The sequence below is a fragment of the Delphinus delphis genome, chromosome 4, assembly GCF_949987515.2.
Source record: "Delphinus delphis chromosome 4, mDelDel1.2, whole genome shotgun sequence".
Taxonomy (NCBI): Eukaryota; Metazoa; Chordata; class Mammalia; order Artiodactyla; family Delphinidae; genus Delphinus; species Delphinus delphis.
Window position 1 is genome coordinate 59,398,496 of NC_082686.1, and position 22,036 is coordinate 59,420,531.

The 22,036-nt window shown below is 49.5% G+C and overlaps 1 protein-coding gene across 3 annotated transcripts in view; it reads left to right on the forward strand.

Moving 5' to 3' along the window:
- BOC (BOC cell adhesion associated, oncogene regulated) overlaps nt 1-22,036 on the forward strand; it is a 264,043-nt gene that overhangs the window by 233,902 nt on the left and 8,105 nt on the right. For 2 of the 3 annotated variants that reach the window (XM_060010634.1, XM_060010635.1), the window contains 8 exons: nt 6,217-6,363; nt 8,160-8,303; nt 8,621-8,914; nt 10,616-10,923; nt 14,292-14,454; nt 14,862-14,972; nt 15,342-15,548; nt 16,695-16,876. In XM_060010634.1, coding sequence (XP_059866617.1) covers nt 6,217-6,363; nt 8,160-8,303; nt 8,621-8,914; nt 10,616-10,923; nt 14,292-14,454; nt 14,862-14,972; nt 15,342-15,548; nt 16,695-16,876 — 1,556 coding nt within the window. Of the gene's footprint in view, nt 1-6,216; nt 6,364-8,159; nt 8,304-8,620; nt 8,915-9,272; nt 9,546-10,615; nt 10,924-14,291; nt 14,455-14,861; nt 14,973-15,341; nt 15,549-16,694; nt 16,877-22,036 lie in introns of all 3 variants that reach the window. The other variant, XM_060010636.1, reaches the window with a different exon arrangement.

Below are 22,036 nucleotides of genomic sequence, written 5' to 3' on the forward strand. Positions count from 1 at the left end.
TTGAGGCCTGGCGGCCAGGAGAGTTGGGGGGTAGAATGATCGGTCAGCCTAGAAACTTGCCGACGGCCACGAGGCTGCTGAGCCGCCCGGCAGCGTTGCCAAGTGAGCCCAATTCAGTCGCCTCACGATCTGGTGGATCCCATCCAGCCTCGGCAGATGGATGCAGGCTCGTCCTGTGCTCCCCGAGAACAGGCGGGAGGGTAGGACGGGACTGACTAGGTACGAGAAATGCGTTGAAAGCCGGAAGTGCTCAGGGAGATGGGGATGTTGGTAAATCCAGGCAGCCTCCACCTGAAGGCACCGCCTTACCTGACTTCTTTCTTAAACGGAAGCAAACTTTAATTTTCAGCCTAAGGGAGGAACTCGGGGAGAAGACGATCAAATAAGGAAACTCCCTGAAAGTAAAAGTTAGGTTTAGTGATCACACTGGGGGCCTTTTGCGGAGGCGCAGTGTACCACGTGACGGGACAGGTAGCGTCTATAAAAACTGGAGGATGAGCCTACCATCAAGATTGACAGTTTTGTGTTACGAGAATGAACAGACATACACTGAATATTGTCATTGAATTCATAGATCTACTGAGCCTTGTATTCATAAAGGAAGGATCAGGCTAGAAGGTGGAGAGAAAGAAATTCAGAAGGGGCTCAAGGTGGAATTTGTCAGTTTGTAGTTTCGCATATGATCCTGGTGATGGCAGCCACACCCGACACGCCTCTGAAAGTTTTCATTTTCCTCCTTTTATCCCCACAGCTAAGAAGGTAGGAGCCTGATGTACCCTGTAAATGTGGAGGAAACTCAGAGCATATTGCATGATTTGTGTCTGAACAGATCCCTGTAATCTGTGTATCCAAGGCTCCTACGGAAGTGATATATGAGAAGATATATGTTCCGTTAAGAAATTGCGTGCTTAGAAGTCAAGGAACCGGGCAGGGTTCCATATGGAGCCTGAGATGTTATGGGCTTTCTCAGAAAGCACGAAGCTCTGTGACAAATAAAGAAGGTCCATAAACCCAGAGATGGCCTCAAGGACCAGGGGCTTCTGACCTGTTGAGAGCTGAGAAACAGGAGTGAGCCCCTTGGCATTTGATTAGCGCCAACCCGTTAATAAAATAGTTGGAAGAATACACAAAGAGGGGATGCAGAAGAAGGGTCTGAGGGGAAGGTAAGAGGATTAAAGCTGCAAAAACATTCCTCTGATGGATTTCTCAAACACACCAGCCAACAGGCAAGGGCAGGTGTCCTGTCAAACCATTTCCCCCAGGAAACCTGATGCATCGTTGTGCAGCGAGGCCTGAGGCCTGCTAACCCCATCTGTAACTGAAGGGCCTGCCCCTTACTCCCAGCGAGGCGCTCTGAGCAGCCCAGGGACTCAGGAAACTGGCTTTGCAGACAAGGGGGCCTGAGAACAGGCTGCTTCCCTTCATATGCAGCCAACGAGATCTCCCCGCATCTGCCTCTCATCTGGTGGCCGATTAGAGTGTTATTGATCACAAAGCCTCTGCCCCTGCCTGGCCTCCTTCCTGCCCAGAACTGCTAGAAGAGGGGGTGCTCTGATTTTCAGATCGTCCATCACTTCATTACTCTGCCTTTGATCCCTTTTTAGTGAAACTCAACTTTTGCTCCAGCAGCCAAATTGGGAGCATTTGTCTAGTGAAGCAACAGCTAAAGCTTAAGCTTTGGGGGGACAGGGCCAAGGACCCAACTGCTGCTTATTTGTTTTGAAGCCAGGAGGCTCGCCTGCCAGTCGGCCCTTGTGGGGAGCTGGAAGCCCAGCTGGGGTGTCCTGGGTCCTGCCCGCATGGGCTGTCGTGCACATGTAGGCATCAGAACAGAGGGGCCATGGCTGACCAGTGCCCCCACTACTGCACACGCAGCCTGCTGTCTCCAAGGCAGCAGTGGGTTGTCCGAGCATGCAGAAGGCACCACGAGGGGCTTAAGGGGGAGTGCATAGTGTTATCCAGTGTTGGGGCAGTGAGGTGGGTACATGGAGGACAGCATGCTCCGTGCACGGATAAGACCTCAATTACAATGGGGCAGAAGCCAAGGGCTAAGCTGGAGATGGTGTTCTGATCCCAGACTCCTTTCCGTTGCTCACATCTTTTTTGCAAAATGATCTGTTAGGCTTAAGTACATTCTTGCTTGAAGCAGATTTTCTTAGAACGAGGTAAAGGAGAAGGGTGAAACAAAAACTCAGAAACTCTTGGTGGAGTAGTTTTTAGATTTATTAGAGCATGCATGAGAGTGCTTCTCAGTGACTGAGGAATTTTCCAGGTGCCCCTGAGCTCACGATCGCTCACAGCTCACTCTGTGGGGAGCCTCCTGACTCGGCAGGTAGGGCACACCCTGTGCTGAGGAGGGTTAAGACCTTTGCATTGCTGAAGTGCCTTGCTTGGGAAAGCAGATAGCAACATCCAGCCAGAACACGCTGAGCCCAGGCAGTCCACCCTCCCTTCTCTCCGGGAGAAAACACATCCGCTCTCCTGGCTGAGAGGCTCAGCCGACACTGGGCTCCATATTCTGTGGGGCTCAGTGCAAAGGGAAAGGCTTCCAAGCGCAGGGCCCGGCACGGCTGCACAGTATGCATGCCCACCAAGCTGGCCTTGGGCACAGCCTTCCCAACTAGTCACTCAACAAGGACTAAGTGAGCCTGGTGCATCCTGAAGACGGTGTAGTGGGGCTTGGGGCGGGGGCACAGAGTGCAAAATCAATAGGTTGCCCGCTAGGAATTTGCAACTTAGTGTGTGTTGGTTATCACCAACACAAAATTAAATAACGATGAGATAATTCTTTAAAAGCCCAGAAGGCCCTGCACCCACCCAAAGGAAGGAATCCATGAGAGAGCTCACCTTGACCCCCAGGACCCACTGGTTCAGCCTAGAAAGCAAACTGTGGCCATAGAGATGAATCAGGCATTCTGTCATTGTTTTTGCCACACTACTCGGTCAACAGCATGTATTTCTTCTAGTGTATTTTTCGTTTCAGTTATTCTTCAACTGATTGGTTCTTTATATTTTCTAATTCTTAGTTAAAAACGTCTTGTAACTTCTTGCTCTGTGCATCCATTCTTTTCCCAAGTTCTTGGATCATCTTTACGATCATTACTCAGAACTTTTTCTCTGCTAGATTGCCTGTCTCCACGTCACTCAGTTGTTCTTCTGGGGTTTTGTCTTGTTCCTTTATCTGGAACATATTCCTCTGTCGTGTCATTTTGTCTAAACTTCTGTTTGTATTTTTATGTATGTGGAAGGTTAGTTATGTTTCTGAGCCATGGAGAAGTGACCCTTAGTAGGGGATGTCCCGTGTATCCCAGCAGTACACTCCCCTCTCGTCACCTGGTGGCCAGGGACCAGCTGGTCCCAGGGTAGGTCCAGGCCTGTGTTTTTGGACTCAGTTCCGCAGGCTATGTGACTGTTTTTCTTGCTTCTGGTGTCTGCCCCCCCAGTGGGTGAGGCTGGTCTAGAGGCTTGTGCAGGCTTCCTGGTGGGAGGTACCAGTGCCTGCCCACTGATGGGTAGAATTGGGTCTTGGCCATCTGGTGGGCAGGGCTGTGTCAAGGAGCGTGTTTAGAGGTGGCTGTGTGCTCAGGAAGTCTTTAAGCAGCCTGTCTGTTGATGGGTGGAACTGTGTTCCTGCCCTGTTGGTCGTTTGGCAGAGGTGTGCCAGCACTGGAGCCTGCAGGCTGTTGGGCGGGGTCAGGTCTTTGTGCTAATGGCCCAAGCAAGATGTCAGCCTTCAGATGAGTAATCCCGATACGTTCGCCGCCAGCTTTTACGTCCCAAGAAAGAGCCACAGCCACCCCCTGCCTCCCCAGGAGACCCTCCAAGACCAGCAGGTAGGTCTGGCCAAGCTTCCTATGAAGTCACTGCTTTTGCCCTGGGTCCCAGTGCACACAAGCCCTTGTGTGTGTCCTCTAAGAGTGGATCTCTGTTTCCCCCAGTCCTGTGGAGCTCCTGCGATCAAGCCCCACAGACCTTCAAAGCCAGATGTTCTGGGGTCTCCTCCTCTCGATGCCAGACCCCCAAGCTGGGGAGCCTGACATGGGGCTCAGAACTCTCATTCCCGCGGGAGAACTTCTGTGATATAATTATTCTCCAGTTTGTGGGTTGCCCACCTGGGGGTATGGGATTTGATTATATCTCGAGTGTGCCCCTACTACCATCTTGTTGTGGTTCCTTCTTTGTCTCTGGATGTACAATGTGTCTTTTTGGTAGGTTCCAGTCTTTTCTACTGATGGCTCTTCAGCAGTTAGTTGTGATTTTGGTGTGCTCGTGGGAGGAGGTGAGCTCAAGGTCTTCTACTCTGCCACCTTGTCCCGATCAACAGCATGTATTTCTTATTCCACATTTATTACACCTATTTTTCCTGTGACCCTGGAAGTAATCACTCAAGAAATATGCTATTTTCAAAATATCCAAACTTAGATAAAGGTTGGCCACACTTGGATAAGAGGTTCATGGAAAATTTGTTGTGCTAAGCCCTTGAGCTCATACTGTAGACCCAACTCAACTGTGAAATCTGAGTTCACAGGCAACATGCATGGGCATCGTGTACCTGACTTGAGTGGCCCAGCTCCAAGATAGTCACTCATCGGTCATTCAGCATTCACTGAGCATCTCCTTGCGCCAGGCGCTGGTTAGGTTCAGAGGACACATACATGAAGAAGACTTGGTCCCTGCCCCTAAAAAGTTCACAGTCAAATATTGGAATCAAGGGGACAGTGATCCTTTCATAGAAATAAAAGGGCTTTCCTCCCCTGCTCTGGCTTGGCTTGACTAAGAACTTCTTGAAAGTTCCATTAAATGGGAAACCTCTTGACCTCCCTGAGTGCCTCGATCACGGAGCTCTCCTCTGGTGACAGCAGTTTGTTTTTGGTAATTAGCTCATGTCTTCTGTGAGAAACCTGATTCCCACCGCTCCTTTTGCCTTGTCTGGGAACCAACCGCACAGGCAGGTGGAGTCTTGCTGTGAACTGCAGTTACGCTGCGAAACAGAATGTGGTGTGGTCGGCACTGAGGTGGTGCCTCCAGGGCTTTCTGAGTACCTTTATGGAGAGAGTGTCTGCGTAAATATTTTCATCCCTCTTATCGTATTCTCTATTAGTTTTATTTCCTCCCTTAAATTAAATTCAACCACAATCCTGAACACCAACTTTGGAATGCGGTTTTGTTGCACAAATGGCCCGATTTGTTCAGCCAGGGCAGTGATTTGGCTCAAAGAGAGTTTTGTTGTTGGGACCGTTGGATTGTTTAGGAAACATCCTGCTTTGGTTCCAGATGGATCTCCATCCTCTCCAGTTTAAATCCCAGTCTTCCTGCCACTGAGCTAAGTCAGGAGAGACCGCAGCCTGGCGTCAGGACCCTCGGCTCGCCCGCATTCCACTGCCATTAAGCCACCCTGGGGACATCCCTCTTTGCCTTAGAAAATCCTTCAGGCATCCACAGATCCCCATCCTTAGCCCTGAGAAAGAATTAGCCATGACGTGACATGTAGTCGGCTCTCTGAATCTGCAGGTGGAAGATCCGAGGATACGGCAGGCCGACTGCAACTGCTGTCCAGCACAATTTTGTATAAGGGACTTGAGCATCCGCCGATTTTAGTGGGGCACCTGGAACCAATCCCCGAGGATACTGGGGAGGACTGCGTAGCTCCTGGGTAGCAGGAATCAGCCTTCTGGTTGTAACCACGGTTCGCAATTGAGCAGAATCTCGGGCCTTTCACTTTTCACTGTGGATGTCTGAGGAGAAGGCGATTCTTGATTGAACTGGAAAACAGACAAAAGCATCCTCTATCGTTGTTCCTTTCAGTCTCCATGAGCTGTGCCGGGACATCTGTGCCTTGATTGTGACCCATTTCCAGCCAGGCTCAGTGGGGCCGATGGGCCTAGCCAACTTGCCCCCATGTCAGTGTAACAAAAGAGGCTGGTCTGCGTCACCCGCACCGCTTCATGGAATTCTCTACACCCCGCCCCCTCAGCTTATATACACCCAGCTGAGCTCCCCATGCAGTGACGCGGGCCACACGTTCCCTCCTGTAAACTCCTCTAGACACCGAAAGGTTGGAGGAAGGACTCGGAGCGCCCCCAGAGCAGTGTGTGAGCTTCTTGCTGCTGTTGATTGTGACCAAAGACACGGAGGCACAAGCCCACCCTGAAATGTCGCACTGTCTGCCTCTCTCCTCCATCGAGGCCCAACCGGCCCCTTCCCTTCTCTCCACAGATCTCCAGGACTTCAAGTTAGACGTGCAGCACGTGATTGAAGTGGATGAGGGGAACACGGCGGTCATCGCCTGTCACCTTCCTGAGAGCCACCCAAAAGCCCAGGTCCGATACAGCGTCAAACACGAGTGGCTGGAGGCCTCCAGAGGTGAGCGAACAAGTAGGAGCCCAGCGGCCGGGGCCAGGAGGGAAGCTGGCCGTCTCTGCAGCGCTTCCCAAACCCCCGTCGGCAGCCCCACTCCGGCAGCCCCTCCCCATGCTCGTCAGCTGTCTTCTGCCCTGACATTTAGCCCTGCGGGATCCCGAAGGGATTGGCCTCCGTTGTGGAGGTCCCGTGAACCTGTCGCAAGGAATCTCTTCATCCTTTGAGGCCCTGGCAGATGCTGCTGAGCTGCTGCCATCGGATGAGGGCTGAGACTCTCCCTGTGCAAGCGCCCCGCCACCAGGCACACACAGGAGGGCTGCCTGACATACCAGACATTCCTGGAGCTGTGGCGTTCCCTGTTGGGAGACGGGCTCTTCCCCCGCACAGCAGAGCTGGTAACGCAACCTCTCAACAGTCACAGCTTCCTGCTAAGTGGACGTGACAGCTGGTCCAGCGGCGACCAAGCTTTCGTCCACAGAGTGCCAGCAGGGAGAGAAGCTCTCTCTCAAGGCCAAGTCAGCTTCTTTCCACAACTGACCTGCACCCAAGGCCAAGTAGACCCTATGGCTGGACCCGACACTTCAAAATGTGTCCCTTTTTAAATGTCCTAGAGATTTTAAAATATCTTTGTTAACTTTCTGGTTATGAAAGGGGAGTATATGTTTACTATAGAAAATACAAAAACCTTTTTTTTAAGGGTAAAAAGCCTAATCCTGCCACTCAGAAATAACCGGAGACTGAGGAGAGTATGAATGTCTATTGTCCCTAGCAGAAGCCTGGCAGTAGTCCCTAGAGAAGGCCGGCCCATCCCACAAGAGTCAAGGGCTTTTTCCTTTCCATCTGGCATTTGTCTTAAGCAGCTCACACGTGGGGCGGCCCAGTGACAGCCAGGTACCAGACTCAATGAGCCTAGACTGCAGGGACATCCAGATTGCCAAGGGCAGGCCACCAGGAAGCTCAAAGCTGATGACCAGTGCTTTGCCTGCCAGGAAGCTAAACACCAACCCAGTCACCAAGTGTACTGTGAGTCGCTGTGAATCTGTCTCCTGTGGAAAGAAGCTGAACTCAGCCCTGGGACCCCACCCCCATGGCACCCCTGGTCCAGAAGCAGACAGAGCCTAGCAGGCCAGCGATGCAGGGGGAAGGGCTTCAGTGGTATTCATGGAGAGGGTGGGGCTTGGGGCTTAGAATAGCCCTCCCTGGCTGCAGAAATTCAACAGTGAGATGGCTCAGAGCTGTGACCGTGACAGAGACTGATGGGAAATTCTAAAGTCAATTCCCTCCTTCCTGGTGGCTTGCAGGAATGATCAGCTCATCTCCCATGTGTGCAGCACGGGCCTCTCAGTCCTTACAAATGGCTCTGAGGCAGCACACGTCATGCTGTTTTACAAATGAGGAAACAGGATCTGAGAGGTTAATGGACTTGCCCAGGATCACACAGTTAGTATGCGGCAGATCCAGAGCTGGAGTCCAGGTCTGGCAGATCCCAAATCCTGCCTCCTTGCCATGGCACGCAAGCCCCCTTAAAAGTTATAAAATGCTCTTCCACAGACCCATGTATGAACTTGGGATGGTGGTGGGGTGTCAGCCAGCCAGTTTGTTAGCTGGTTGGTTAGTGTCACTCCCGACACTTCCGCCCCACTAGGCGTGAGGTTTTATGGGGAGAATAGCATTTTCAGTTTGGGCTTGCTGGAGTTCAGGTATACAACTTCTGACTTGGGCCCTGCCTGCCCTGATCCTTTGTGGGAGCTGCTGAGTGCAGTAGTCTGGGCCCACATTCATCCCTGTCCTCTCTTCAGATAACTACCTGATCATGCCGTCGGGGAACCTGCAGATCGTGAACGCCAGCCGGGAGGATGAGGGGATGTACAAGTGCGCTGCCTACAACCCAGTGACCCAGGAAGTGAAAACCTCGGGCACCAGTGACAGGCTGCGCGTGCGCCGTAAGGGGAGGGTCTCATTGACGGAGGGGGGCTGGGGCCGGAGGGGCATCCGGCATGTGTTGTGTTGATGCTACTGCTGCACTGCTGTCTCACTTCTTCCTCCTGACAGCTCTCTGCAGGAAGACCTTGGGGAGCCCAAGGGAATTAGTATCTTGCCCCACTTGGCATAGGTCATAAGCCCCTGAAGAGCTGTTTGATTCCAAAGCCACAGTCTCCAGGCTGCCGCCTGGGGCTGGGCCACCTGAGGCAGGGCGGAGGGGATCCTCTGCGCCCAGTCCTGGTCCTACACGCTGTCCTTCCTCTCCTTGCCCCTCCAGGCTCCACTGCGGAGGCTGCCCGCATCATCTACCCGCCAGAGGCCCAGACCATCGTCGTCACCAAAGGCCAGAGTCTCATCCTGGAGTGTGTGGCCGGTGGGATCCCACCCCCAAGGGTCACCTGGGCCAAGGATGGGTCCAGTGTCGCCAGCTACAACAAGACACGCTTCCTGCTGAGCAACCTCCTCATCGACACCACCAGTGACGAGGACTCCGGGACCTACCGCTGCATGGCTGACAACGGGGTTGGGGATCCCGGGGCTGCGGTCATCCTCTACAACGTCCAGGTGTTCGGTGAGTGTCTTCTGTAGTCCTTCTTTTCCTGGGCCTTCTCTCATCTGCACAGCCTCTCTAGAAGCTCATAAGCTGAGGCTCAGACAGGGTCACGTGCCTTGTGAGAGGTCACGTGCCAAGTGAGTGATGGAGGAGAACTGAGAGAGTAGGAGGCCTTGGATCCCAGGGGCCAGGATGTAGGGGCCTGGTAGCCCTTCCCTGTCAAGACTCTGATGGAGGAGACATGGGACCTTTTCTCTCCTCTACCAACATCATGGGGAAGGAGGGAGCCTTGCCCAACAGCAGTCCCCTCCCCAGCCTGTCTGGGCCTGGACGGAAGGGCTCAGCCTTTCTTACTTCTGCTCTGGTTTCCTGGCAGAACCCCCCGAGGTCACCATGGAGCTGTCCCAGCTGGTCATCCCTTGGGGCCAGAGCGCCAAGCTCACCTGTGAGGTGCGAGGGAACCCCCCGCCCTCCGTGCTGTGGCTAAGGAACGCCGTGCCCCTCACCTCCAGCCAGCGCCTCCGACTGTCCCGTAGGGCCCTGCGGGTGGTCAGTGTAGGGCCCGAGGATGAAGGCGTCTACCAGTGCATGGCCGAGAATGAAGTCGGGAGCGCCCACGCTGTGGTCCAGCTGAGGACCGCCAGGCCGGGTGAGTGCAGCCCAAGGGTCTGAGATTCCAGCTGAACGTTTATAGAACCCTTTTCTCAAATGGAATCCAGCTTAAAACCCCAGTATATAAAATAAATAAAAGTGGCTTTTAGTTGTAAGTTTAAATTTACATTGACTTCCTAATAAGTCAGAAGTGCAGATTTTCAGTAGTGCAGATGACCCATTTAAATACCGTATTTAAAAAAAAAAACAAACCTTTTAAATTGATTTGCAGAACCTATGGCTTCCAAGAGTTCCGTGGAACCCAGCTGGACAGCCACTGGTCTAGCACAAAGAAAAGCACCTCTGTCTTTCTCAGTTTGATTCCTTTCAGTTGACATCTACATGGATTGAGCAGTTACTATTTGCTCAGCACTGGGCTAGGCAATCAGGGGGATGCAGAGACCCTACCTTTCCTAGGGAGGAAATTAAACTTACCGAAGAATCAACTGGAGAAAAATACAGCAAGGAGTAATGCTGACTCATCTGTATCAGGAGCCGACCTCCTGCGCAGGAGGTCGGGCAGCAGAAACTAGTGTTGGCGGAGTCTGTGGACGCTTCCTGAAGGAGGAGCGACCCCTCCTGCCTCTGAGAGTCTCAGACGTATTTACATTCACAGTTCGCACCTCCAGGTCCCCGCAGTGGAGCAGGGAGAGGCCCACACTGTCCCATGGTGTGGATCCCACAGTGAAGGGAACACGTCCCCACACCCACACAGAATGTGAGGAAAAGGACGCAGGCTCCGGCACCTCAGGAGCAAATTGAGATGGTTCGCTCAGACGCACCTGGTGCAGACACAGGAAAACAAGCCGGCGGCGAGAAGCCCGGGCAGGGGCGTCCGGCTGCCTTTCCCTCCTGGCCAGGCTGGGGCACAGCCCTCTACCCCCACGGAGCCCGGCTGTGTGTCCAGGGGGCTGATGGTCACTTCACGTCCTGAGCCAGGGGTTCTTCCTGCCCTGGCAGCCCTTCCCTCTGACTTCTCCCTGTTTTCTCCATGGAGACAACAGCTCAGCAGGTGGCCAGGGGACTAAGGGCTCTTCCTTACCTTCTCCTTCTGGCTCTGTCCTCTAGGCACCACCCTGAGGCCATGGCGGGATGCTAAGCCGGCCACTGCCACACCTCCTGTGCCCCCGCCCGGACCCGGAAGCCCTGCCCAGATGCCGAAGGGCCACCCAGGGGCCCTGAGGCCGCCGGCGTCGGCGCTGCCAGCGCCCTGGCCGTGCCTGGGAGAGCAGGGGCAGGTGGCCCCCGCCGAGGCTCCTGTCATCCTCAGCTCGCCCCGCACCTCCAAGACTGACTCGTACGAGCTGGTGTGGCGGCCTCGGCACGAGGGCAGCGGCTGGGCACCGATCCTCTACTATGTGGTGAAACACCGCAAGGTATGGTGTCTGGCATTACGCCTGCCTCTCGCTGAGGCTGGGCAGGGGCCTCCGCCCGCTCGCCATCTCCCCTTGAGCTCCTGAAGCCTGGATGAGTCGTATCTGCTGCTGACCGTGACCTTCTGATCCCTCCGGCGTGCTTTCCCACCACCTCCCAGGAAGCTGGTTGTGAGATGGGCGTCTGGGGCCCTAAGAGGCCCGGGAAGAAGCCGTGGGTGTGCTTCCAGGTCTGAGCCTCGCACACCAGCCTCTAGTCCCGAGGAGAGTTCGTAGGCTCCCTAATGACCACCCCAGTCCTCCCCTCTGCCGTTGGTTGTTGATATTTTGTTTTGTTTTGAATCTAAGCTCTGCTGGTGCATACCTGCAGGAACCCGGGTGTGGCAAGCTAGCTTCAGAGCCAGGAAAACAAATATCTGTGAGCAAGTGTTTTCTCTGAGGGCTACCGCCTCAGTTCTCAGGATCCCTCCTGGCTCAGCTTTGACAAGCAGGCCTTTGAGCTAAAAGCACATCGTGTTGTTCAGACCTCAGCCATTTCTCCTTGGCAGGAGGAGGTCTGTCCAGGTGGATGTGTTGGGAGCTCTCAGGGAGGGATCCGGCCCACCTTCTTAGACACTCTGCCCTCCGAGACAGGACACAGCCCCCGGGCTGCCACCCCCCCCCACCCCCCCGCAACCCCCGTTCAAGGCTGCACTCTCACCTGCTGTGACCCCTCAGGGGAGAAGGACATGAAATTCCCCTTAAGAAAATATCCTTGAAAACATTTCTGTTTATCCCAGGTGCATGCTGTTCTTTTCCTAAGGGCATTAGACAGTAGAAAATTATTCTTAATGGATTTTTTAAATCTTATTTGATAAGTAATAATGTATCATAAATGCCAGGTTTTATTATGCATCTCTTCAGTTGTTGCTAACAAAAGTACCATGTGCACTTGGTAGAAAATACGGAAAATATAGGAATGCGGAACGAAAAGCATTTATCAACTTGCCTCTGTCTCCAAAAAGAAACAAAACCAGCGAAACTCAGTGAAAGGTGCCGCCTGTGCAGAAGCTGTGCCCCTGCTCCGGACCCCGACAGCCCCGTCGTTCTGGTCTTCCTCTTAACACGCTCTCCGAGGAGACCTCCGGCCAGGACAGGTCCACAGAGGCACCTAAGGCAAAGCTGCCTCCTAGGTGGGGGTCGAGAGGGGGCAGTTTCTAATTAACCCTCGGCCTGCTGGCCTCTTCATAGGCAGCCAGCAAAGGGGGTGGATGAGTTTTTAACAAAAAGCCGTGTTGTTCAACCCAGGTTATGGGCAGGGCTGGTCCTAATCCTCACTTCCCCGTGTAACTGGACACCTCCATCTGCAGAGTTGGAGACAAAGATCAGGGCGGGCCAAATGCTCGTGGTCCCCAGGAGGCAGGAACCAACATGAGAGCAAGAATAATATTTTTCGGGCCAATAGGTGGCCATGAAACGGCCTCACCAAGAGGCAGGCTGGCAAAGGCCACACGAGGTGATCCGGAAACGCCAGGCTGAGGCCGCATTCACCCTCTCAGTATGCGTGACAGTGACTAATTACCGTTCCATTTCTTATTTTCATTTCTGAGCCCAGTGGAAGTGAGGCCAGCGCTAGGAGGCAGAGGGAGAAAAGGGGCACAGGGGAAGTGAGACGATGGTGCCCCGCTGGGTCTGGCTTCTGTTCGCCTCTGGCCCGTGGGGCACTTGGAGCTGTTAGGTGGACATTGCCAAGGCACAGTTATGTCTTGAAAGCAGTTTCATTCTTGAGGGACTAACGTGTCTTCGAGCTCATCACACAAGAAAGGATTTTGAAAGCAAAATTCAGCATTTGGGTTGTGTTTTTTCAGCCCCTCCCCTCTTGCTGGAGACTGGGAGTCAATTCAACTCATTTTCACTTTTTCACATGCATGAAGCCAGCTTTCATTTCCTGGTGCATCTGCAGACCCTGGGCTACTGTGTTTGGGTTTCCAGCACCACTGGGGATTCTCAGTTTGTAAAAAGTTCTCCCTTTGGAACAAGTCCTGGAAGCCTGACATGAATGAACCCAGACCATCCCTGTCCCTTGAATAGTAGGTTTTGTTCTATTTTGAAATATTCTGCTTGGGGATAAGAGCTTTTCCTACCAGCTGTTTAATTCCTTCAGCAAACCACAGCTTCAGGCCCCAGCAGGCTCACGGAGATGTGCACAGTTAGCAGTGAAGTCTGTGTCCTGAAAGGTGGGTGGGTGAGATGAAGCAACCTCTCGGCAACGCCTGTCCGGAAGCCTGGAACTCCTTTTTTTTTTTTTTTCTTTAAAGAGCCAGGAATTTGAAGCCATTAAAGATTAATCTCTAATGGTTACCGTTCATCCACGGCTTTTAAGTTCTAAGCAAGGCCTGAGGGCAGGAGCAGAAAAAGGAGGATGAAATCCTCATTGAGCGGAGGAAGAGGGGGCGCGGCATGTCCTTGTTGGGAACCTACTGTGTGCCAGCTTCAGCGTTCGACACGTCACGTGAATCATCGGATTTAAACTTCAGAGTAACCTGAGAGGTTTTATTTGCTTCATTTTAGAAAAGAAAAGCTTAGGGATCAGAAAGATTAGGGAACTTGCTCAGGGTTACACAGCTGGTAACCTGTGTGTGGTAAGAGACACAACCCAGATTTGAACCCAGGATTTTCTGGCTCCCAGACTTCCTTTCTAGGGTAGGTTACGATGATGAGTTTGATCTCTGGAGTCAAGTCAGGGTTTCTGTGCTCACTGGCAATGTGGTCTTAGACAAATTACTCATCTCTCTAAACCTCAGTCTCCGCGTTTGTGAGGTGGGAACAATATTAACACCCATCTCTTGGGCTGTTGTCGTGGAGGCGTGTTCTGGTGCATACAGAGTGCTTAGTCAGCACTTAGTAAGCGCTCAAAAAACATGGCCATTTCTATGATGCTGCTGCTTTTATCATCCTCATCATCATCTCATTAGAATATAAACTAAAGGTACTGTGTTTGTTTGGTTTAAATAGATCGAGGAGAAAGAAAGTTAAATAGGGAGGTTTTTACACTTGATCTTAGCCAAAAGGCCGGGAAGCGATAGGGAGGTTTTTAGAAAGAGAGAAGGTCTTTGGAGAAATTCTCAGCAATGTCAGCTGGGCATTTTGACCCTCCCCACAGAGTTTTGATGAGATCATTAGATGAGGGGTCAGGGAGTCCCAGCAAGGATGGATGTCCCAGAGCCAGCAGGAACGGTCTGCCTTCTGTAGGGCCACCTCTCCCCCAACCTGGCCCATTTTCCCTCCCTTTCTTCTGTCCTCTTGGGCTCAGTTCTGCTTTCCTTGCAACCTACAGCCCACCTGTAGCTCCAGGCCAAGATGCCAGTCCTTATACCAGCCACCTTCTCCAGCAGGTCACAAACTCCTCTGACGACTGGACCATCTCTGGCATTCCAGCCAGCCAGCACCGCCTGACCCTCACCAGACTCGACCCTGGGAGCTTGTATGAAGTAGAGATGGCAGCCTACAACTGTGCAGGCGAAGGCCAGACGGCCATGGTCACCTTCCGAACTGGTAAGGGTCCAGTGTTGCCCCCAGCTTGGGGCTTCCATGGGCCTGAGCGGTCCTACCAGGCCAGGTGGGCGTCCTGCTCACCTTGCCCCAGGTTTTCACCTTGAACTTCATCTTCCTTTCAGCTCCTGCCTCCCTCTGGTCTGCATGCCTAGGCTGAGGTCCCACCTCGTATCAGGACAGGCACCAGCTGGCCTCTGGCATCCCTCTGCCCCTTTCACACTCGGGGGCCACGTGCAATCTCATGACTGTCGGGCAGAGCTGGAACTCAGACCACACTTCCAATGTCCTCTATTATTTCCATGGTCTTGTCAGACCCCCTGGCAGAGCTTCAGGCGGAAAGGACTGTGTGGAAAGAGAGACCTAATGCACACTCCCTCTCGTGCTGATCTCAACCCATTTCTACCCAGGACGGCGGCCCAAACCTGAAATCGTGGCCAGCAAAGAGCAGCAGATCCAGAGAGATGACCCTGGAGCCAGCCCCCAGAGCAGCAGCCAGCCGGACCACGGCCGCCTGTCCCGTAAGCCCCCGGCAGCCCCGAGGGCGGGAGTGACGAGCAGTCAGAACTGGAACCAGGTCCACCGCCTCAGAAGGCTCACTGCTGCAGGTTGAATGCAGTCTTGAGTCCCGGAGTCCTTGTGACATTTTCCTGGCCTCTCCCCAGTTAACCACAGCGAGGCGATATGGATTGGAGCTTTTCAAGGGCTCCTCCCAGGAGAGAGTGACCCAGAGAGCCCTAGGGAGATCTGATGTGGCCACCAGGGCGTGAGGGCTGTGGGGTGAAGCTGGCCCCCATCAGGAACAGGCCAGGTCTAGTCACATTGCAACTATCTTCTCATCATGTCCTTTCCTCCCACTTCCTTCCTCCCTTGGGTATGGTCTCCTGCAGCCCCAGAAGCTCCAGACAGGCCCACTATCTCCATGGCCTCTGAGACCTCAGTGTATGTGACCTGGATTCCGCGTGGGAACGGCGGCTTCCCCATCCAGTCCTTCCGAGTGGAGTACAAGAAGCTGAAGAAAGTGGGGGACTGGATTCTGGCCACCAGCGCCATCCCTCCCTCCCGGCTCTCGGTGGAGATCACAGGCCTAGAGAAAGGTAGGGCCCTGGCCACTGCCCTCCCTGGTCCCCCGGCTGCCCCCGGCCCCCTGGAGGAGAAGGGAAGCTTTGGGGGGGTCTTCTCTCTGCTTGTCGTCCACCCACCACCAGGCTCCTGTGGCCACTCTTGGTTGTGTTACCTCAGTCCCACAAGGCCTTCCTTCTCCCTCCCTCTCTCCATAATTGGTCCCAAGCCACCTCCTGTGTGGTACGTCCTTTTTTTTTTTTAACTTTTATTTTATATTGGAGTATAGCCAATTAACAATGTAGTGATAGTTTCAGGTGCACAGCAAAGTGACTCAGCCATACATATACATCTTTCCATTCTCCCTCAGACTCCCCTCCCATCCAGGCTGCCACATAACATTGAGCCGAGTTCCCTGTGCTATACAGTAGGTCCTTGTTAAATAGGTCCATTTTAAATAGTAGGTCCATTTTAAATACAGCAGTGTGTACACGTCAATCCCAAACTCCCTAACGATCCCTCCCCCGCCCCACCCTTCCCCGCCTTGTCAGTCTGTTTCTGTTTTGTAAGTAAGTTCATTTGTATCTTTTCTTTTTTTTTTAGATTCCACATATAAGGGATACCATATGATATTTGTCTTTCTCTGACTTAACTTCACTCAGTATGGCAATCTCTAGGTCCATCCACGTTGGGGCAAATGGCATTATTTCATTCTTTTTTATGGCTGAGTAATATTCCATTGTATATAAGTACCACATCTTCTTTATCCATTCCTCTGTCAATGGACATTTAGATTGCTTCCACATCTTGGCTATTGTAACCAGTGCTACAGTGAACATTGGGGTGCATGTATCCTTTCGGACCATGGTTTCCTCTGGATATATGCCCAGGAGTGGGATTGCAGGATCATATGGTATAGCTCTATTTTTAGTTTTTTAAGGAACCTCCATACTGTTCTCCATAGCAGTTATACCAATTTATATTCCCACCAACAGTGCAAGAGGGTTCCCTTTTCTCTGTGTGGCTCCTTTCTAATGAGGGTAGGAGTGCTTAAGTCCTTTGGGGCTTGCTTTTGGGGAAGGGCTACCCAAAAGATCCCTCCAGGTCCTGAGCCTGGATGGGCTGAAGGGGAGGGAGATGGTGTCTCCCAGCCCCCAGGTTCAGTGAGTGTCTCTCCCCAGGCACCTCCTACAAGTTCCGAGTCCGGGCTCTGAACATGCTGGGGGAGAGCGAGCCCAGCGCCCCCTCCCGGCCCTATGCTGTGTCAGGCTACAGCGGCCGTGTGTACGAGAGGCCCGTGGCAGGCCCTTACATCACCTTCACCGATGCCGTCAACGAGACCACCATCATGCTCAAGTGGATGGTAAGTGGCCTGGCGCAGCCAGCAGCGGAAGACGGTGCTGAGCTCCATGTTAGGTGGGAGCTGGACGCTGCAGCCCGGGCAGGAAGGAATCACCTTTCTCCCTTGGCTCATCCTAGGCTGCTACTACCCCTTTAAGTGTTCCTCCACCTTCGTACCTGGGAATTGGGCCAGAGGGACTCAACCTCACAATACCCGGGAAACTTCAGACGGGACTTAAGTCTTTGAAGAAATGACCATTTGTTTCTTGTCTCCAAAAGTTAGGGACTCCTAGGCTAAATAAAGTAATGAGTGATTGCTACAGCACTGTCCAGAGAGCCTTGGGGAGATCATCAGAAATGTTTGTCAGGGTCTCCAGTGAATTTTTTATTAATTTTTATTGGAGTATGGTTGCTTTCCAATGTTGTGTTAGCCTCCACTGCACAACAAAACGAATCAGCCATACACACAAAGATATCCCCTCCCTTTTGGACTTCCCTCCCATTTAGGTTACCACAGTGCATTAGGTAGAGTTCCCTGTGCTATACAATATGTTCCCATCAGTTGTCTATTTTATACATAGTATCAATAATGTATATGTGTCAATCCCAATCTCCCAATTCCTCCCTCCCACCCCTTTCCCCCGTGGTATCCATACATTTGTTCTCTACATCTATGTCTCTATTTCTATTGAAAATCAGCCATTCTGACCAGTGTAAGGTGATACCTCATTGTAGTTTTGATTTGCATTTCCCTAATAATTAGTGATGTTGAGCATCTTTTCATGTGTTTGTTGGCCATCTGTATGTCTCCTTTGGAGAAATGTCTATTTAGGTCTTCTGCCCATTTTTGGATGGGTTGTTTGTTTTTTTTGATATTGAGCTGCATAAGCTGCTTGTATATTTTGGAGATGAATCCTTTGTCAGTTGCTTCGTTTGCAAATATTTTCTCCCATTTTGAGGGTTGTCTTTTGGTCTTGTTTATGGTTTCCTTTGCTGTTCAAAAGCTTTGAAGTTTCATTAGGTCCCATTTGTTTATTTTTGTTTTTATTTCCATTTCTCTAGGAGGTGGGTCAAAAAGGATCTTGCTGTGATTTATGTCATAGAGTGTTCTGCCTATATTTTCTTCTAAGAGTTTTATAGTGTCTGGTCTTACATTTAGGTTTTTAATCCATTTTGAGTTTATTTTTGTGTATGGTGTTAGGGAATGTTCTAATTTCATTCTCTTACATGTAGCTGTCCAGTTTTCTCAGCACCGCTTATTGAAGAGGCTGTCTTTTCTCCATTGTATATTCTTACCTCCTTTGTCATAGGTTAGGTGAGCATAGGTGCATGGGTTTATCTCTGGGCTTTCTGTCCCGTTCCATTGATCTATATTTCTGTTTTTGTGCCAGTACTTGAATTACCGTAGCTTTGTAGTAATAGTCTGAAGTCAGGGAGCCTGATTCCTCCAGCTTCACTGTTCTTAAGATTGCTTTGGCTATTCGGGGTATTTTGTATTTCCTAACAAATTGTAAAATTTTTTGTTCTAGTTCTATAAAAAATGGCACTGGTGATTTGATAGGGATTACGCTGAATCTCTAGATTGCTTTGGGTAGTATAGTCATTTTCACAATATTGATTCTTCCAATCCAAGAACATGGTATATCTCTCCATCTGTTTATGTCATCTTTGATTTCTTTCATCAGTGTTTTATAGTTCTCTGAGTACAGGTCTTTTGCCTCCTTAGGTAGGTTTATTCCTAGGTATTTTATTCTTTTTGTTGCAGTGGAAAATGGGATTGTTTCCTTAATTTCTCTTTCTGCCTTTGCATTGTTAGTGTATAGGAATGCAAGAGATTTCTGTGTATTAATTTTGTATCCTGCAACTTTACCAAATTCATTGATTAGCTCTAGCAGTTTTCTGGTGGCATTTTTACGATCCTCTATGTATAGCATCATGTCATCTGCAAACAGTGACCGTTTTACTTCTTCTTTTCCAATTTGGATTCTTTTATTTCTTTTTCTTCTCTGATTGCCTTGGCTAGGACTTCCAAAACTATGTTGAATAATAGTGGCGAGAGTGGACACCCTTGTCTTGTTCCTGATCTTAGAGGAAATGCTTTCAACTTTTCACCATTGAGAATAATGTTTACTGTGGGATTGTCATATATGGCCTTTATTATGTTGAGGTAGGTTCCCTCTATACCCACTTTCTGGAGAGTTTTTTTTTATCATAAATCAGTACTCAATTTTGTTGGAAGCTTTTTCTGCATCTATTGAGATGATCATATGGTTTTTATTCTTTAATTTAATTATGTGGTGTAGCACACTGATTGATTTGCATATATTGGAGAATCCTTGCATCCCTGGGATAAACCCCATTTGATCATAGTGTATGATCCTTTTAATGTGCTGTCAGATTCTGTTCACTAGTATTTTGTTGAGGATTTTTGCGTCTGTGTTCATCAGTGATACTGGCCTGTAGTCTTCTTGTTTTGTGATATCTTTGTCTGATTTTAGTATCAGGATGGATGATGGTAGTCTCATAGAATGAGTTTGGGAGTGTTCCATCCTCTGCAATTTTTTGGAAGAGTTTGAGAAGGATAGGGGTTAACTCTTCCTTTAAATGTCTTACGGAATTCACCTGTGAAGCCATCTGGTCCTGAACTTCTGCTTGTTGGAAGGTTTGTAATCACAGTTTCAATTTTATTACTCGTGATTGGTCTGTTCATATTTTCTGTTTCTTCTTGGTTCAGTCTTGGAAGGTTGCACTTTTCTAAGAATTTGTCCATTTCATCCAGGTTGTCCATTTTATTGGCATATAGTTGCTTGTAGTACTCTCTTATGATTCTTTGTATTTCTATGGTGTCAGTGGTAACTTCTCCTTTTCATTTCTAATTTTACTGATTTGAGTCCTCTCCCTTTTTTTCTTGATGAGTCTGGATAAAGGTTTATCAATTTTGTTTATCTTCTCAAAGAACCAGCTTCTAGTTTTATCGATCTTTGCTATCATTTCCTTCACTTCTTTTTCATTTATTTCTGATCTGAGCTTTATGATTTCTTTCCTTCTACTAACTTTGGGTTTTGTTTGTTCTTCTTTCTCTAGTTGCTTTAGGTGTAAGGTTAGGTTGTTTACTTGAGATGTTTCTTGTTTCTTGAGGTAAGATTGTATTGCTATAAACTTCCCTCTTAGAACAGCTTTTGCTGCATCCCATAGATTTTGGGTCATCGCCTTTTCATTGTCATTTGTTTCTAGGTAGTTTTTGATTTCCTCTTTGGTTTCTTCAGTGATCTCTTGGTTATTTAGTAGCATATTGCTTAGCCTCCATGTGTTTGTATTTTTTACAGTTTTTTTCTCGTAATTGATTTCTAAACTCAGAGCATTGTGGTTGGAAAAGATGCTGACTATGATTTCAGTTTTCTTAAATTTACTGAGGCTTGATTGGTGACCCAAGATGTGATCTATCCTGGAGAATGTTCCATGAGCACTTGAGAAGAAAGTGTATTCTGCCACTTTCGGGTGGAATGTCCTATAAATATCAGTTAAGCCCATCTTGTCTAATGTGTCATTTAAAGCTTCTGTTTCCTTATTCATTTTCATTTTGTATGATCTGTGCATTGGTGTAAGTGGAGGGTTAAAGTCCCCCACTATTATTGTGTTACTGTCGATTTCTCCTTTTATGGCTGTTAGCATTTGCCTTATGTATTGAGGTGCTCCTATGTTGGGAGCATAGGTATTTACAATTGTTATATCTTCTTCTTGGATTGATCCTTTGATCATTATGTAGTGTTCTTCCTTGTCTCTTGTAATAGTCTTTATTTTAAAGTCTATCTTGTTTGACGTGAGTATTGCTACTCCAGCTTTTTTGATTCCCATTTGCATGGAATATCTTTTTCCATCCCCTCACTTTCAGTCTGTATGTGTCACTAGGTCTGAAGTGGGTCTCTTGCAGACAGCATATATATAGATCTTGTTTTTGTTTCCATTCGGCCAGTCTGTCTTTTGGTTGGGGCATTTAATCCATTTACATTTAAGGTAATTATAGATATGTATGTTCCTATTCCCATTTTCTTAATTGTTTTGGGTTTATTCTTGTAGGTCTTTTTCTTTTCTTGTGTTTCCCTCCCAGAGAAGTTCCTTTAGCATTTGTTGTAGAGCTGGTTTGGTGGTGCTGAATTCTCTTAGCTTTTGCTTGTCTGTAAAGCTTTTGATTTCTCCATCAAATCTGAATGAGATCCTTGCTGGGTAGTAATCTTGGTTGTAGGTTTTTCCCTTTCATCACTTTAAATATGTCCTGCTATTGCCTCTGGCCTGCAAATCTTCTGCTGAAAAATCAGCTGATAACCTTATGGGGATTCCCTTGTAGGTTATTTGTAGCTTTTCCCTTGCTGCTTTTAATATTTGTTCTTTGTATTTAATTTTTGTTAGTTTGATTAACATGTGTCTCGGCGTGTTTCTCCTTGGGTTTATCCTGCATGGAACTCTGTGCTTCCTAGACTTGACTATTTCTTTTCCCATGTTAGGGAAGTTTTCAACTATAATCTCTTCGAATATTTTCTCGGCCCTTTCCCTTCCTCGTCTTCTTCTGGGACCCCTATAATTCGAATGTTGGTGTGTTCCATGTTGTCCCAGAGGTCTCTTAGACTGTCCTCAATTCTTTTCATTCTTTTTTCTTTATTCTGTTCCTTGGCAGTTAACTCCACCATCGTATCTTCCAGCTCACTTATTCGTTCTTCTGCCTTGGTTATTCTGTTGATTGCTTCATAAGTATTTTTCATTTCAGTTATTGTGTGGTTCATCACTGTTTGTTTCTTCTTTAGTTCTTGCAGGTCCTTGTTAAATGTTTCTTGTATTTTCCCCATTCTATTTCCTAGATCTTGGATCATCTTTACTATCATTGCTCTGAATTCTTTTTCAGACAGCTTGCCTATTTCCTCTTCATTTATTTGGTCTTGTGGGAGTTTACCTTGCTCCTTTGTCTGCAGAGTATTTCTCTGTCGTTTCATTTTGTCTAACCTACTTTGTTTATGGTCTTCTTTCTGCAGGCTGCAGGGTCGTAGTTCTTCTTGTTTCTGTTGACTGCCCCCTGCTGGGTGAGGTTGGTCCAGGGGCTTGTGCAGGGTTCCTGGTGGGAGTACCTGGTGCCCGTGCTCTGTTGGGTGGAGTTGAGTCTTTTCCCTCTTGATGGGCAGGGCTGCATCAG